The sequence below is a fragment of the Triplophysa rosa genome, unplaced genomic scaffold, assembly GCF_024868665.1.
Source record: "Triplophysa rosa unplaced genomic scaffold, Trosa_1v2 scaffold153_ERROPOS79069, whole genome shotgun sequence".
Lineage (NCBI taxonomy): Eukaryota > Metazoa > Chordata > Actinopteri > Cypriniformes > Nemacheilidae > Triplophysa > Triplophysa rosa.
The window spans coordinates 42,224-60,984 of record NW_026634158.1 but is presented as its reverse complement, the minus strand read 5'-3'; the positions used below and the strand labels follow the sequence as shown (position 1 = coordinate 60,984).

Below are 18,761 nucleotides of genomic sequence, written 5' to 3'. Positions count from 1 at the left end.
TCATGCACACTACTGTAGTAGCATGACAACTGGGACATGTTTTGTTGTGATTCTCCATGTTGACTGATTTGGGTATATGGAGAGAAATCAATGATATTTTCCTCAGTCTGCAGCATTGGTCTTGTGTAGTGTTTGGTGAACTATTGTATAGTTGCACTTTCTCTGTGTACTTCATTTACAGTACTCTAATCACTGAGAATTAGGCTTGCTAAAAGTGTTTTAGGTTAGCAACAGCAGTGTGCAACTGGTTCAAAAAGATGAAAGTCATATGAAATGTGTGTGTTTCGTATGGTAACAAAATATTGTTTTTAAAAAGTTGTGGATAGTTTTGACAAAAGTGTTCCATTTTGCAAATGATCTGAAGTGTTGTGCTACTTTGGTGTAGGGTTGTGTTAATTGTGTGTAGTGTTTTGACAAACCAGGCCCTGTTTTCAAAATTATGCTTAAGCAATCGTAAAAAACTGTAACACATATTTACTATTGATATAATGAAAACTCTGACAGTAATAATCTCCTGCATCTTCAGTCTGAACTCTGCTGATGCTCAGAGTAAAATCTGTGTTTGATCCACTGCCACTGAATCTAGATGGAGTTCCAGAATAGAGGGTTGTTGCTCTATATATCAGGAGTTTAGGAGCTTCTCCAGGTTTCTGTAAGTCAAGTGTCTTACTGTCCAAAGCCGCGGGAACGTAATTTGAGCAGGGGGTGCTATAATGATTTTTGCTAGGGCTGAAGTTATGACTGTGCTTTGGGCAAGCCACTTAAGTTTAATGTTAATAAATAACGGAAGAAAAAAAATTGTTGCTGCCAAGAATAAAGATGAATGCCAATGTGATTATAAGATACAGCATAAAAACAAACACATAAACGCATGTTATATGTATGCCTATAGCCAAATAACAATCTGTTGAACGAAACTACAAGCTGCGCGTTAGCAGTTAACTTACCCGGTACATTTAAAACCGACACGACTTCTCCCCAGCTCTTTTCCTTATCGTTGCGGTTGTGGTATGTTTTGGAGGATACATTATATAGATAATCATGCTGTTGCCACAAGTTGTTCTTCCATCTCCGCTCTCCAACGTACCCTTGCAGGAGCTTTCGCGGTCGACATTTTTAAAGGTCTGTCAGTCACCTCCGTCACCTTGCAGATGTGCCTCTCATTGGCTGTTGCGAAAGTACCAACTTCATCACCCCGATTTAAAATCCTAAATATCAAACATGTTTGATATGATCGGGGCGGCCCCAATTTCTCTCGGAGCAGATCGGGAGGTGTAAGATCGATCTATGAATGCCTCACATTACGTGATAATCTGGGCCAAACCTCGGACCCGATCGAGGTTCTGGACCCGAATTTTCAAAGATTCTCGGGAGGGGAAATCGGTGTAAAATCTGGCCGAGAATCCTGTAATCTGAGCCAGGTTTAAGGTTACCACAGCGAGCAGGATGCAGTTCATGGCCTGACCTGATGGTAGAGCGGAGAATGGGAAGCGGCGACCTGACAAGAGCTGAGATGATAGAGCTGGATAAAGAAGGACGCGGTCACCTGACACGTCTTCATGGCCTGACCTGATGGTAGAGCGGAGAATGGGAAGCGGCGACCTGACAAGAGCTGAGATGATAGAGCTGGATAAAGAAGGATGCGGTCACCTGACACATCCTCATCACAAAATTTAAAATGCTATTAGATTATTAATGATAATCTTAAACTATATTTTACCTTATTAGTAAGTTTATTTATTTTATTTAGCCTTGTTGTGCAAGCTCACTGGAGCTTGAGCAGAGGCAGCAGCTTTTGCCAGAGGGGAACTGGAATCCCCTGGTTGGGCCTGAGTTCTCCTGAGTTTTTTTTTCTCGATTAGAGTTTTGGGTTCCTCGCCACCGTTTGCATACTGTTTTGCATCTGCCTGGCCGGGGGGGCTGCTTTAGAATTTTTAAGTTTTACTTAATTAATATTGCATATAGGAATTCATAGTCTGTTATATTTAACCTGTGCTTCTCTCTCCTTTATCTTAAATGTGTGCTTTCAGTGTGCGTGTGTTTGTGTGCGTGTGTGTGTGTGTGTGTGTGTGTGTGTGTGTGCGTGCGTGCGTGTGTGTGTGTGCGTGTGTGTGTGTGCGTGCGTGCGTGCGTGGGTGGGTGTGTGTGTGCGTGTGTAGGTGTGTGTGTGTGTGCGTGCATGCATGTCTTTGTGTGTGCGCGTACTTGTCTGTGTACGTGTGTGTGTGCGTGCGCGTCAGAGTGTGTGTTTGTCTGTGTGTCTGTGTGTTAGTACGTGTGCATATTGTGTGTGTGGAGTGTTTTGTAAGTGGGTATGTCTGTCTTCTTTGTTTTCACCTTTTTCTTGTTTTTGCAGGTACAACTTTAATTGGTTTGCTTATAGTCAATATGTCTTATGTACAGCTGCTTTGTAACAATGAAAATGGTAAAAAGCGCTATATAAATAAAGTTGAGTTGAGAGTTCAGTTGAGTATGTTTGTAGAGTGAAACACGATAAACAAGATTCTCAATAGCGGCTGTGAGTGTTGATGAGTCGTATCTGAGTGTCAGACATCATTCATGAGTCCAGTGCAGCAGATCAGTACTGAATGAGAGCTCGTGTGTCAAACCACTGTGACATCTTTCAATGTGCGGTGTTTACTGAAACATTCAATAAAGCTTCTGAACATGTTACATTTGTGTCTAACAACTTCATTCAAACAGAGAAAATCACATGTAGTGTTTGTGCAGGAATGTCCTGTATCATGATTCTTAATAGTTTTAATAGTTGTGTAAAGGTTCATGTAGCAGTAAATGTGAAATGCAGCTGTTGTGTTGTGAACATGATCTCTGGAGACAGAGCGGATCTATTCTGAGAACATCTGAGTCTCTTCATCCTTTCAATGCAAATGTGATTTTCAGCTCAACAGTCTCATTGTCACTGTTTGATTGGATCAATCATCTGAACTGAAACACACCAGTTTCACTTCTTTATTGTTAGTGATTTTATTATGTCATCAAAGTTCACACATGAATATTATGTATAAAATTATACTGTGTGCTATACATGCACTTTTCAGCCTTTGTTAGAAAGTTGTGGGTGTCACATTTGACAAATGATTGACATAAATCATGAATTTAACTAAAAAATATGCTGATCAAAATGTAAATGTATTTTTTCTCTTGACTGGTGTGAACATTGAACTCTCTGGACAAATGTTGTGATGATGAACAGCGGCTGTTGGTGCATTTGATCATAACGTTTATCTCATAAAGATAATTAGATATGTTGTATAAAACATTGGTTACAAGAACACACAAACAGAGAAATAAACATTTTATATAAAGGTGACAGTGTATGTTTTGCTGATAATATATTCATTATTATTTGGGGGAATTTGACGCAATAAAATAAACTATCACCATGCTAAAATGATCTGATACCTGAGCGCTCAGTATGGATGCTAAAGTATTTTTTTATTTGTGATCAATGTAGTTCAAGTGTGTGTGCGTGTGTGAGTGCATGCGTGTGTGTGTGTGTGTGTGTGTGTGTGTGTGTGTGTGTGTGTGTGTGTGTGTATGTGTGTGTGGGAAGGGTAAACCCTACAAAATGTCACCACAAAGATGGCAATATCCAAAATCCTTGTCCTTGTGGGGACATTTTTTGTCCCCATGAGGAAACAAGTTTATAAATCATACAGAATTAACTTTTTTGAAAATCTAAAAGAGCAGACAGTTGTGTGTGACTTTTAGGGTTAGGGGTAGGGAATATGATATACAGTTATTATATACAGTCCCCATAAAACATGGAAACCCAACATGTGTGTGTGTGTGTGTGTGTGTGTGTGTGCGTGCGTGCGTGCGTGCGTGCGTGCGTGCGTGCGTGTGTGTGTGTGTGCGTGCGCGTGCGTGCGTGTGTGTGTGTGTGTGTGCATTGTATGATCAGCTGCAGTATGTGGCAGGTGTATCAGTGCAGTCACTGTTCAGTCTGACTGACGGAGGTTTTTGTACAACTCTTTATCACTGTGTCAACACACAGCTACTAGGACAGTGTACACTCTGCCAGTAATAATCTCCTGCATCTTCAGTCTGAAATCTACGGTGGCCTACTAGTGCACATGACAACGAAATTTAAAAAGCAAATATAAGTTCACAACACAACGCAATCAAGCCACAACACAACGGAATCGAGTCACAACACAACGGAATCGAGTCACAACACAACGGAATCGAGTCACAACACAACGGAATCGAGTTACAACACAACGGAATAGAGCCACAACACAACGGAATAGAGGCACAACACAACGGAAATGCTCCCGACCACTAGGGGGCACTTTCGGCATGATAAATTAGGTCATGCCGGGTAGGAGGTGCGCGTTTTACTGGGGGTTGTTTTAGTGGTTTTGGTAGCCTTTTGCTTGTGTAAAGCATTTAAAAGGAAAGTGTGCTCTACTGTGGAAAAACTGAATGTCAATGGCAAACAATCTCATATGAACACATTTGCACAGCGCTTTTGAATGCTTGATTTTGATTGGCCAGTCATGACATTCTAATGTATGTTATGGCCCTTTCACCAGACTTGGCAGTTGGACAGAGTTGCTGCATTGCTGCTGTCTCTCATAGTGAAAATGTCTCTGGGCGGACGTTCAAGGTCACTAACCAGCCTTAAGTTGATGTATATTAATTTTTGCGGTAATGACAAATACTAATGACGCTCATTTTAGGCACAGTTTACTATGACATTTTACACGTATCGTGTATTTTAACTTGCAAATCAACCCACTCTGTATTCTTTATTTAAATCTCTGTATTTGTCTTCTTTTTGTTAGGTCATATAACTTCGGGAATTCCATTATTAAAACTATGTTCTCCGTGTTTTGAGCTCACTAAAATGTTGACAGGTTAAAGCCAGCGTGGATGCCGTTCACAAAAAGAGCGCTTGCGAAGAGTCGTGCCAGTGGAAGGATTTTGGGCACCGCTTGCGCACCACCTCCGTGCCGCCAACGAAACCCTCGCGTTTTGCAGCTTACCGCATGTCTCCCACTGGAAATGAGCTATAGACATTCACGACTGCCACTCAAAACTAATAACAGAGGATAATCCCGGTGCTTCGAATCACATTTACACAAACATCATATATACTGTAAATACACCATAAGATTATATTTGCATTGCATTGTCGCCTATTTGCATTGGCATTCTGCCTTAACAACCAGCATATGAGTTAACCTCCGCTGCTTCAATATAGCTAGCCTACATAATTTGGATTGAAAGAATGAATTCCAAAACCTCCACCGACATATCGTAGACTCGTAGAGTTTTTTTTTAACTGTGCATATGTGTTTAAATGATTTTAAATGCTAGAAACTGTATTGTGAGCTATACATTGGTCGTATTTACAATAGGCTAAGCGTGTAAATGAAATGATTTCTTTAACGTTGAAATTAAAGAATTAATGTTTTTCATGCTTTGCTTCTATTGTGTGTATATGAATTGAAATAATCAAGACTTTAAATGACTACGGCCAAAAACGATTTAATCAAAAATTAAACGATGAGCATTGAAAGGAAAATATTTAGTTTTTTTATTTTATTGTATTACTTATTTTCTTTGGTAAATGCAGAACAACAAACAGCAATGATGTGCATTAAAAACAAATTCCTTGATTACACGATCTTTAGCTAAATATTGTCAAATGGAATACGGAAATAAATGGCTGTGTCCACATTTATTTATGATTGTATGCATTATTTAACCTTTGGTTAAATAATTTATATTTACCATGCCATTTATATTTGCCTTAATTTATATTTACCATGGCCACCTGCCACTGACATTATGAATGCACTTGAAACGATGAGGAACAAGACAGGAAAAATTTGAGAAAATCTGACAAAATACAACTGAATAAGCTATTATTGGGATATTATTATATAGATGTTTTTAAATGACAAACACGGCTGTTTTCAAGGAAAATACACGTTTTATTATTTACAAATGCAAATTATTTACAAAAACCACACAGCAGCAGGTGCAATTACAACGAAACGTTTTCCTTCATGAAAAAGGATAGCCATCTTAAGCTAACATATTGTCAATCGAAAATAAAAGCTATAGTTTACGCTGTGTGTGTGTGTGTGTGTGTGTGTGTGTGTGTGTAAGGGTACAGAAGAACATACAGTCTTGTTTTAAACATGGCTAAGCAATCAAATTTCGATCCAGCGATCAAAACACGTTGTATTTTTTATTATTATTTTGATTAAAGTACTTTTCAACTTTAAAGGTTTTTTAACGGACGCAAATTTCGGACTCAATGTGCAATGGGCTTAAGTCTGCATTTAGATCCAGACAATGCCACAGTCTCCTATCTCAGTTTCAGTGAGCAAGCTCTGGACTTAAGTCTGCATTCGTTTTTTTACTGTTACGAATAATTGATTACTCTATTAAATATTGTTTTCATTACCAATTTATTTAACCTTTATTATGCATGCATAACCTCTAAAACAATTAACGCATAACCAAGTGTAAATAAACGTGAGCATTGCGGTTTTATGACTAACGAAACGGGAATATCTTGCTAATCTATATAAGGTTGCTCATCTATATCAGTAAATAGATCAATAGATTTGTTGGTTTAGCAGAAAGTCCAGTCGTCATCAGTAATTTAATGTGTTAATGTGTATAGTGGTCTTAAGCAGTCGTGTGCTGTTTTCTGACTAGAATCCGCTCCAGTTGAAAGAAAAAGTCTTAGAATGTTTGTCCTCGGCTTTAATAATCAGCTTGAAAATCCTTAATGCTCTCCCGGATCTCTCTCCCACTGCTGTCTGCACTGAACCAAGCACGGAAGTGCCGAATGTGCCCATAAAAATATAGAACAATAATAAGAACTTTGGTGCCCCCTAGTGGTCGGGAGCATTTCCGTTGTGTTGTGGCTTTATTCCGTTGTGTTGTGGCTTTATTCCGTTGTGTTGTGACTCGATTCCGTTGTGTTGTGGCTTTATTCCGTTGTGTTGTAGCTTGATTGCGTTGTGTTGTGAACTTATATTTGCTTTTTAAATTTCGTTGTCATGTGCACTAGTAGGCCACCGTAGAACTCCACTGATGCTCAGAGTAAAATCTTTTCCAGTACTTCCTATTCCACTGCCACTGAATCTACAGTAGATGATACTCCAGACTGGAGGCTATTGATGTAATATATGAGGAGTTTAGGAGCATCTCCAGGTTTCTGCTGGTACCAGTGTAATTCGTTGCTATATATTCCTACATCTATATGACACTCTATTGTACCTGTTTGTCCCTGTTGAACACTTTTCACTCTAGGTTGAGTCAGAGTAACTCCTCTGGATTCTGAAAACACAAAATATAAACAATTTATGTATTAACATCATATGCTAAAACAAGCACGACAAAAACAGCAGAAATAAAAACAAGTCAGATTAAGTCTTCATGTCTCACCTGTAATAAACACTGTGAGTGTCCAGATGAAGATGATGCTGAAAGTCATTGTTGTTCTTGTTGGTTTATGTGATGATGCAGAATGTGTTGTGTTGTCAGTTATGAAGTGTTAATGTCACGGACGGCGTGGAAGAACCCAGATGCAGGCAGGCGTGAAGGGGTTAACAAGACTTTAATTAAAATAACAAAGACAAAACAAAAACCCACGATGGGGTGCAAAAACAAAACAAGGATAAGAACACGGAAACAAAACAAGAACTCAAAACAAAACACTTCTCATAAGAGGGCAAAAACAGGACTAAATCAAAACGAGATACACGTAAAAACACTCACAAGAAAAAACAGGCAAAGTAGCGAACACTGTCTTTCAGGCAAACGACAAGGAAACACGGAAGAACCACACACGTACATACAGAACGCAATCCACGAGGAACAAGACAATGAAACAAGAGGATTATTTAAAGGGGAGACAAACGAAGGATAATTGATGAGGGGCAGGTGAGAAACATAAGACATGGCAGGGAGGCAATACATGAAACGAGAGGGGCGGACCCAATGACAAAACACGAGAAAGCACAAGAGATGTAAAACGTAAACAACTCATGGCTTTCTCACATAAAACCTAAGGGCTCTGTCCCGATCCTGCCACACGACTAGAAATGCAGAACCAAGAAGGCAGGACCGTGACAGAGCCCCCCCCCCCCCTTAATGAACACCCCCAGATGTTCACCAAGGGGTCTACTGACAAGACATGACAGACTGGGACAAAGACAAAAACCAGACAAACATGGTGAACAAGACAAGGGGCAGACAAGAATACAAAACGACAAACATGCGAGGGGGGAGGGGCTAAACAAGGGCTCATGGGGGACAGTCAACAGGGTGGAAGTCCATGAGGGTAGGGAGAGGGGGAAACAGTCTTAGTCCGGGTCGGCGCTTGAAAGCGCGCAGCCCCAGGGGGCTCGACGGGGGAAGCCCTGGGGGGGACCGCCTACTGGAACGTCTGCGGGACAAAGATGGGCGCCGGCTGGAAGGCCGGCCGCACAAGGCTGGGAGCCGACTGCGTTGCCAGCTGGAAGGCCGGCTGAAATGTCGGCTGAAGAGGGCTGAACGCCGGCTGAACAAGGCTGAACGCCGGCTGGAACGCCGGCTAGAATGCCGGCTGAACAAGGCTGAACGCCGGCTGGAACGCCGGCTGGACAGGGCTGAACGCCGGCTGGAAGTCCAGACTGGATGCCGGACTGGATCCCGGCTGCACCGGGCTGGATGCCGGCTGGATCACCGGACTGGACACCGGCTGGGACGCCGGCTGGATCACCGGCTGGGATGCCGGATGGATCACCGGCTGGGACGCCGGCTGGATCACCGGCTGGGACGCCGGCAGCACCAGACTAGATTCCGGCCGCACCGGACTGGATTCCGGCCGCACCGGACTGAGTACCGGACTGGATGCCGGCTGGATCCCCGGCTGGGACGCCGGACTGGATACCGGCCGCACCGGACTGGGCGCCTGTCGCACTGGACTGGACACCAGCTGCTGCACCGAACTGGAACCGGCGTGGACGCTGGGTTCTGTGTGGCTCGTGGATTCTGTCACGGACAGCGTGGAAGAACCCAGATGCAGGCAGGTGTGAAGGGGTTAACAAGACTTTAATTAATATAACAAAGACAAAACAAAAACCCACGATGGGGAGCAAAAACCAAACAAGGATAAGAACACGGAAACAAAACAAGAACTCAAAACAAAACACTTCCCATAAGAGGGCAAAAACAGGACTAAATCAAAGCGAGATACACGTAAAAACACTCACAAGAAAAAACAGGCAAAGTAGCGATCCTGCCACATGACTAGAAATACAGAACGAAGAAGGCAGGATCATGACAGTTAAACTCACAGCACTATAAACAGTCTCAGAGCACTAAAGCACGTGATCACAACGCAAACTCACTCTCTACATGTATCATTTACCTCAACACAGACAAACACTGGACTTGTGATGTGTTGTGTATCTTTTAAATAATGTGAATATTGTGTGTTATGTGTAATCAAAATAATTTGTCTGTTTTAATACAGATACTTGCATATGTTTCTAATATTATTGATTATGATGTTGTATTTGTGTCATCATATCTTTACATCATCAATTTGACTGTAAGGCTTTAACTTTGAATATTGTATCCTTGTTCATACTTTGAGGATTGAGGTCATGAGAGTCGGATATGAGAATTAAAACTTTTCATCAGTGAGAATTCTCAGGATTTGTAAAAGCCTTTGTAAAATATGTTCATATTTTTGTCATAAATAACCAGGAGATTAAATGAAATGTAATGTGTGTGATGTGTGAATGTGTGATAACGTGTAAAGATGTGTTTGTGATGTGTTTATAGTGCAGTTACTGAAGCGTTCAGAGGTTTTTGTACAGTCGCTCTATTAGTTTGTATCACTGTGGTGGACTTTCGGCAGCGGCACCAGACTAGATGTTGGCAGTAAGTAAATTAATTCAATAATATTATAACAGATTTCTGCTTTCACATGTAAAGATCAACTATGAAATATAAAAAATATATAAATATGATTTTATCATATTCATGTGGTTTAAAAAATGACTTTGTAATATTGCACTTACAAATATGAAACAGAGCCCCTTTGTTTTTTATACAATATTGTGAGTAAAGATTTAGATGTGTTTAATGATTTATACATAATTATGTAGGTAATAATTATGTTGTTGCACGGTTTCCTATTCTGATTAAGTTTTGGCTCATTTTTGTAAAACTAAAAATTTTAGTGTGCTATTGTCTTGATTCTGCCTCATCTTGTCATGTCTTTCTTGATCTTGTGGCAGAATCACGGCAGGATTCCTTGCTATGTGTGGAGAGAGTCATTGTGACCCTTTCGGCCTTCGATACTCTCCCCGGTCCTTGTCTGTGTTCCCGCCCTTTTGTATCCCTCGCTATTGGTTGTTAATTAGTTCATGCCCCTCACCTGTTCCCCTTTGATTTGTCCCCTTATTTAATGCCCCTGTGTTCTCTGTCTTGTGTCGGATCAATGTACTCTGTCGTGTTTCGTGTGGGTGAGTTCTTGTCCTGTTAAGTGTACCTTAGTCTTTGTTCTTATTATACTCTTTTTCCCTTTCTGTCGGTCTCGACGTTGTGTCGAACCGACAGAATGGGGTTTGTCTTGAGAACCTATCATCTTCTGAGTATTTAGAAAAGGCCAATGAAAATTGGCGAATGAAATTTGCATGCCGGACTCCTCCCCGGATGTCCGGGTATAAGAGGGAAGCCGGCGTGCTCATTCATTCACCTTTTGTTCTTCAGAGCCTACGCATCTGATGAGCGACTCTTCAATCTTCAGTGATCTAATCCTGCTGGATTCTACGACGTGGTGCAGCGGACGGTCCCTTCCTGCAGAGACTCTCCCCTGGGCGTCTCGGCAGTTCCGGAAATGTCTGAGCAAATTTTTTTCTAAAAGAGCAAATTTCTCCAGCGTGGCATGACCCGCTGTTCTCTTGGGTGCGACGCACTCATTGAGGAAGGGGACAGACACGATGTCTGCCTCAGGTGTTTGGGTCTCCGGCACGCTGAGGCAGTCTTTGTGGATACGTCCTGCCCGCACTGCGGGCGGATGGCGATCCAGACGTTGCGGTCACGGGTGGATGTATTCTTTATGGATAAAGCCACCACCTCGTCTGCTACCCGATTCGTGATGACAGTGGCTACGGCCCTGCCACCCGCTTCGGTTAGCACCGGGGGTGATATGGGAATCACTGTGAACGTTAACCCGCCAGCCGCAGGCTCACGGACCTTTCACGCCCCGTGTTGCTCGTCTGACCGTTCCTCAAGAGACGGTCCTACCCCATCTTGTTCCTCCACGAAGATGAGATGTCGATCGCAGCATCGGAGGGCGACCTTTTGGCATCCGACCCCGACGACTCCTCGGAGCTCCCTCCCCCGGGGGGTCGAGCCCAGGAAGAAGCGGACGTCGAGATGACAACCATGCTTTTCCGGGCCGCCGCGAGCATTGGGCTGCAGTGCACTGCACCGCCTTTACCCCAGAGCTTGCGGCTGGATACATGGTACCTGGGGTCTGAGCGCGGCTCCAAGCCGCGCCCAGCTTCGGTCCCGTTCTTCCCGGAAGTGCATGAGGAGCTAAGTAAGACCTGGAACGCGCCCCTCACAGCCCGTTCCAGTCAGAAAAGCTCATTACTTCGCCCTTACTTCCCTCGATGGTGGGGCGGCCAGAGGCTATGTCGAGATTCTCCAGGTGGAGCGTGCTGTCGCGGTGCACCTGTGCCCGCAGACCGCGGCCACCTGGAGAGCTCGGCCTAGACTCCCATCCAAGGCGTGTAAGTTTTCGGCATCTCTGGTGTCGAAGGCTTACACTGCTGCGGGTCAGGCTGCCTCCTCCCTCCACGCCATGGCCATCCTGCAGGTCCACCAGGAGCTCCACGAGGGTAAGACCGACTCAGCGGTAATGCAGGAACTCCGTACCGCCACCGATCTCGCTCTACGGGCGACTAAGATGACGGCACGGGCCCTGGGTCGGGCGATGTACACCATGGTGGTCCAGGAGAGGCACCTCTGGCTTAACCTTGTGCAGATGCGGGACGCCGAGAAGGTTCGCTTTCTTGACGCCCCCATCTCGCAGGGTGGGCTGTTTGGTGACACCGTTGAGGATTTCTCTCAGCAGTTCTCGACGGTGAAGAAGCAGACGGAGGCCATCAAGCATATCCTGCCCCGCTGTGACTCGGCCGCCTCCAGGCTTTCGAGATCCCGAGCGGCGTCTGCTTCCCAGCAGCCCCGGCCCTCTTCGACTCCGGCTCCAGTGCCCCCTTCCAAGGCTGCCTCCCGGAAAAGGACGTCGAAGAGGAAACCGCCTCCCCGTCAGCAGCCGTCGCGGAAGCAGAAGCGGCCCTGATGGAGGGACCCCATGGAGATCGAGGCCACCATCGGGCACAAATCCAGCCACTCCATCGCTGGGTCGGATAGGGATGGTTCCTGCCCCGTCCTACCATCTGATGGTCCCCTCCGGGGGGCCAGCACCCACTTCCTCACAAAAAGAGTTTCCTCTCTCTCTGGGTTATCACAGCCGTTCCCACCCTCTGGTCGACGGTGGACAGCAACTCGACATTGCGTCTTGGCGAAACGCAATGTCGAGTATAAACACCAGCCCTCAGCACTCTCAGACAGACAGTGCGTTGAGCTGGACAATCACCAGGCAGGAAAAACAGCAGAGCCCCGGGGGGCGATGAAGAAGATCAAACCTCTAGTCCCCCGTCACGGTTTCTGGGAGCTTGGCTTCAGCTTCCCAGACCGTCAGGCTGGTTAAGGAAGACGATCCGTCTCGGCTACGCAATTCAGTTCGCTACACGTCCGCCCAAGTTTCAGGGCGTCCTTTTTACCTCAGTCAGAGGCAAGGATGCTCCCGTACTTCGGGCGGAGGTCGCCTCCCTTCTGGCGAAGGGAGCGATCGAGCCCGTCCCACCAGCCGAGATGTCCAGCGGGTTTTACAGCCCGTACTTCATTATCCCCAAGAAAGGCGGGGGTTGCGCCCTATCTTGAATCTGCGTGTTCTGAACAGGCACCTACACAAGCTGCCTTTCAGTATGGTCACGCAGAAGCGCATCCTGACGTCCGTCAGGTGTCAGGACTAGTTCATGGCAATCGACCTGAAGGACGCGTACTTTCATGTCTCGATCCTCCCTCGACATTGGCCATTCCTACGGTTCGCGTTCGAGGGACGGGCATATCAGTACAGGGTCCTCCTCTTTGGTCTGTCCCTGTCTCCACGGGTCTTTACGAAGGTCGTGGAAGCCTCCCTCCTTCCCCTCAGGGAAGGAGGTGTACGGGTACTAAACTATCTTGACGACTGGCTCATCTAGGCTTACTCGCGAGATCTGTTGTGTACACACAGGGACCTAGTGCTCCGGCACCTAGATCGGTTGAGGCTACATGTCAACTGGGAAAAGAGCAAGCTCTCCCCCGCGCAGAGCATCTCCTTTCTCGGTTTTGAACTCGACTCTGTCTCCATGACAGCGCGACTGTCTACAGAGCGCGCCCAGTCAGTGTAACACTGCCTGAAGTACTTCAGGCAGCCAGCGGTCCCCCTGAAACAATTTCAGAGGCTCCAGGGGAACATGGCATCCTCGGCATGTGCCCCAGGGCTACCCCCTAGGGCAGGTATCAAGGCACGTCGTAGTGACGACGGATGCATCCCTAAAGGGCTGGGGTGCCGTGTGCAATGGGCACGCAGTGTCGGGGCTGTGGACGGGCTGTGCTATTTGCACTGAAGAGATTCCAACCTCTCGTGCAGGGCAGGCACGTGCTGGTCAGGTCGGACAGCACAGCTGCCGTGGCGTATATCAACCACCAGGGTGGCATTCGCTCACGGCAGCTAACACGACTCACCCGACGCCTCCTCCTCTGGAGTCAGCAGGTGATCAGCTCCCTGCGAGCCATACACATCCTGGGCGACCTGAACCAGACAGCAGACCGGCTTTCTTGTCAGGGGTCGCCTCACGGAGAGTGGCGACTCCACCCCCACGCGGTTCAGCTCATATGGGAGCAGTTCGGCCAGATGCAGGTGGACCTGTTTGCCTCCCCGGACTCCACCCATTGTCCGCTTTGGTACTCCCTCTCCGACGGTCCCCTCGGCATGGATGCCCTTGCGCTCAGCTGGCCGCGGGACAAGCGGAAGTACGCCTTCCCCCCAGTGAGCCTCATTGCACAGACCCTGTGCAAGGTCAGGGAAGAGGAGCATCAAGTGTTACTAGTTGCGCCTTACTGGCCCAACCGGACTTGGTTCTCAGAGCTGATGCTTCTGACAACAACTCCCCCCTGGCTGATTCCCCTGATGAAGGACCTTCTTTCTCAGGGGAAGGGCACGTTTTGGCATCCCAGGCCAGACCTCTGGGACCTCCATGTCTGGCCCCTGGACGGGACGAGGAGATCCTGAGCGGCCTACCCCCGGCGTTGGTAGAGACTCTCACCCAGGCTAGGGCTCCGGCCACTAGGAGACTGTATGCCTTCAAGTGGCACCTCTTCTCGTCCTGGTGCTCTTCTCGCGGAGAAGACCCACAGAGATGCTCGATCAGGTACGTACTGTCCTTTCTCCAGGAAAGACTTGAGAGGAACCTCTCCCCTTCCACACTGAAAGTGTATGTTGCCGCTATAGCCGCACATCACGATCCAGTTGCTGGTAAGTCTCTAGGACAGCACGACCTGGTCACCAGGTTCCTGAGGGCGCGAGATGGTTGAATCCGCCTCGCCTGCACCCCGTACCCTCTTGGGACCTCGAAGTGGTCCTGGAGGACCTCCAGAGGCCCCCCTTCAAGCCCCTAGGAGAGGCCGATGTTTCTCGCCTGTCGATGAAGACGGCCCTCCTGGTGGCGCTCGCCTCTATCAAGAGGGTAGGGGACCTACAAGCATTCTCTGTGTCCACGGGTTGCCTAGAATTCAGGCCTGGAGACTCTCAAGTTATCCTGAGACCACGGCCCGACTACGTGCCCAAGGTTCCCACCACTCCCCTCTGGGACCAGGTGGTGAACTTGCAACCCCTTCCGTGTTGTGTCCAGTACGCGCACTGCGCCTCTACTTTGACCGCACGCAGAGCTTTAGAAGCTCTGAGCAGCTCTTTGTCTGTTTTGGAGGTCAGCCGAAGGGGAGGGCTGTCTCCAAACAGAGACTGGCACACTGGATCGTGGATGCCATCGCCACGGCATACCAGTCGCAAGATCGCCCCTGCCCCTTAGGAGTTAGGGCACATTCCACTCGGGGTGTCGCCTCCTCGTGGGCACTGGTTCAGGGCGCCTCTCTGGCAGACATTTGCAGAGCTGCGGATTGGGCTACGCCCAATACCTTCGCGAGGTTCTACAACCTCCGCGTAGAACCGGTGTCAGCCCGTTTCCTGCAGGGCAACAGGTAGGACCGGTAATCGCTAGGGCGTACGCCTGCGAAAGCCCTTCCCCCTCCGGGGGGAGCAGCGGCTATTCGGCCTCACTTCTTTCCCCTCGGGTAAAGAATAGGCATTCCATCCATCACCATTCCATCCATTCCATCCAAGCACCCTTAGGCCGGGGTACAGTTGAGTTATCTCCCACATAGCTCTAAGCAGACCTAGTGCTCCAGACGTGGTAACCCCCCCTCCGTGGGCTGTTCCGTCTGATGTATCCTCATGAATGGTTCCCACCTCAGCAACCCATGACCTCCCTAGGTGGTCTCCCAACTTGCGGTTAACTCCTTCAGTCCGCACGTTTTCCCATGAGTTCTCCCCTGATGGTAAGACCATGTGGTGTCTCCACTAATTCCTCCCTTCGGTAGGTAGTGGTCTCTGCAGCATTTTTCCCCCGCGGGGAATAATGCTTACCCAGTGGCCCTTAAGGTGCCGGGCGGCTTCTTGCTGTTAGAGAACTAGGCCTCCGCCCGTGGAGGATGCTTAAGGCTCCTCAGACCAAAGGTGAATGAATGAGCACGCCGGCTTCCCTCTTATACCCGGACATCCGGGAAGGACTCCGGCATGCAAATTTCATTCGCCAATTTTCATTGGCCTTTTCTAAATTCTCAGAAGATGATAGGTTCTCAAGACAAACCCCATTCTGTCGGTTCGACACAACGTCTCGTTCCCTCCATCAAGGAACTGGGGTTACATCCATAACCAAGACGTTTTACTCCCTCGTGGGTTTTTGTTTTGTGTTTTATTATTTATTAAAAGTCTTGTTTATCCCCTTACCCGCTGTGTGTTTGGGTCCTCTCTCCTTGTCTCACCTCACCTGAGATTCGTGACCGCTATAAAATGTATAAAAGTTGCATTGTGAAAATAGAACATCAAATTAAATGTATTTTGTGTTACAACAAACAATTTGTATTTATTTATTGTATTTAATATATTGTTGGGTTATATTTTTCAAAACCATTTAGTTCACTCGTATGATTATTTGAAATGCTGTTAAGACTTTGTCACTGTAGGTGATGTTACAGCTACTTTCTACATTATATTTTAATCCTTAATCAAAATAAATAAATGTCACAAAGGTAGTGTTTTCCGCATTGATCATTTCTAAAATCAAAAATCATTTACAAACACTACTGTATGTTGGTGATTCATAGCACTTGTAAACATTTGTGAATACTGTATGAACATTTAGATCAACATGAGTGAAAGATCTCATCTTTATTTATTATGATCTTAGTAGGAAGTTGTTTGTTTCTTAAATTATAATGTCTGTGAGTTTCTAACTATTGTGTGTTTGTCAGGCTTCACTCGTCCTAAAGACGAGACAGTGTGATGTGGAAGGTGGATGGGAGCAGCAGATCTCAGGACACCAGTGTTGGGCTCCTGCAGGAGGACGGTCTGTACAGCTCGAGCAGCAGTCTGACTCTCTCTGAGCAGGAGTGGAGCTCAGTGCTCTCAGTGAGCTGTGAGGCCAAACACAAAGATCACAGTCATACAGTCACTGGACAATTCAGGAGAGATGATCAGTGTTCACACTAGACTCTCTCTCTCTCTCTCCTCTGACTTCTGTTCTCATCTGAGTCTCACTCATGTCTCACATGTGTTTCTACATTCATTCCTCTCTCTGATCTGACATCTGCTCTGCTTTTCACAAACACCACACACCAGTGCATGTGTGCTTTATTCCTTCACTGCTGATTGTGTTCGATCAAAATTCTACAAATAAAATCATATTGAATCTTCATGACTCATTTTGTCTTTTGTGACGGATCACACATCAGCTCTTTTTTTATAAATAAACATCACTCAATGAACCATGAAAACACCTGCAGATGAAGTAAATTTCTAAACCAAACTGTCAAATGAATAACCACAAGTCACTTTCGCTTGTTTGACACGTTATTCACGAGTTGGGCTCATACACAACATACTGACCTTATTAATGTTTTCATCAACTCTTCACTCTGATATAAGACACATTGAGTGTGTTTACATGGGCAAAAACAAATGGATATCTATAAAAAAATCTCCTTATAACAGAAATCTGTTTACACATGTTTACATGCAAATCATTAAACCCGCTTCGCAGAAAACCGGGTTTACATGGAAGTTTGAGACTTGCCAGGTGTCATGATCCTGTCCTTCTAGTCAGGTTGTTTTCCAGTTTCTTCTGGACAGCCTCATGTACAAATCCTTGACAACCTGTATTTTTATATCTATTTTAATGTCCGCAGTACCTGCATATGCAATAACATTTTTTTTTTCATTTTGCTGTTTCTACATCAACTGCATGATTCGAGGGTAGACTTTTATGTGTTAGTTTATTGTTACTTCTGTTTGAGGCTTTTACTAATCATAGGCTACCAGACATGAGCACATTAACAAAACTGGGAGAAAACCGGTAACAGCATCTACATGCAACGCAAAAGTAATGGGCAAAAAACTACCTCTGCCGAGCAGGTTTTTCTTAGGCTGTTTATGATATTTCCCTGATAAAAGAAAACCGTTTTACACTTTTACATTAACTCCCTGTTGAAAAAAACATCATCTGCTGGGTTAGGTATGTTGTGATGCTGGTTTGCTTGAGCTGGTTTAAGGTCGTCATGTGCTGGTTCCTCACCAGCTTAAACCAGCTAACGACCAACACATGACCAGCTTAAACTAGCACAAACCAGCATCAAAACATACCTAACCCTGAATATGCTGTTTTGTTCAACAGGCTTACTTGTATTCAGTTTATTAAGCTTAATCAGAGTAAGAATGTGAATGTAAACACGCATTGATTGCTTCATTCTCGTTTGACTCCATCAGCATTAGTGTTACAACTGTTCACTGAACCATTCTGGGGTGCTTTTCCCAGATGTATTGTTAACCAATTATTGTCGCAAATTTCATCATTGCCAGCATAGTTCAACAATTCAGAATTTCCTGAAACACGACACAATGAACCAGCACAGGACAGAATACACAAGGGCATTATAAGGGATCAAAATCAAGAGGGGACAGGTGCGGGGCATGAACTAATAATTATCACTAACGAGGAAACAAGAGGGCAGGAACAATGACGAGACCTGGAGAGTATGGAAGGCAATCAGTGCCAAAATGCCCCTCTCCATGAATCAAGAGGTTCTGCCATGGCTCTGCCACAAGATCAAGAAAAGCAAGACAAGATGGGGCAGAACCATGACAATTAGCACTACAGCTCTCGATGTGTGGTTTCGTTTTAGTGTGATATGTACATTTACATGTTCTTGAGCAAAATAAACATTCTATATGCATTCTAGATATAAATAATATTTTACGTCTTTTCGTTTGTCAAGAGAATTCAAGCTATGTTTTTAAAAGGTACATGTGCATATGCTCTGGGACT

The 18,761-nt window shown here is 45.6% G+C and overlaps 1 gene segment (V, D, J or C); it reads right to left on the bottom strand.

The window, feature by feature from the left end:
- Positions 1 to 443: 443 nt before the first annotated feature.
- Positions 444 to 7,498, bottom strand: LOC130549714 (Ig kappa chain V region K16-167-like; the record flags this gene model as incomplete). The annotated part of the segment is given in 3 exon segments: positions 444 to 615; positions 7,158 to 7,329; positions 7,438 to 7,498. Coding segments are annotated over 3 exon segments (405 nt in total), but the record flags the coding sequence as incomplete, so codon positions are not given.
- Between the last annotated feature and the right edge of the window lie 11,263 nt (positions 7,499 to 18,761).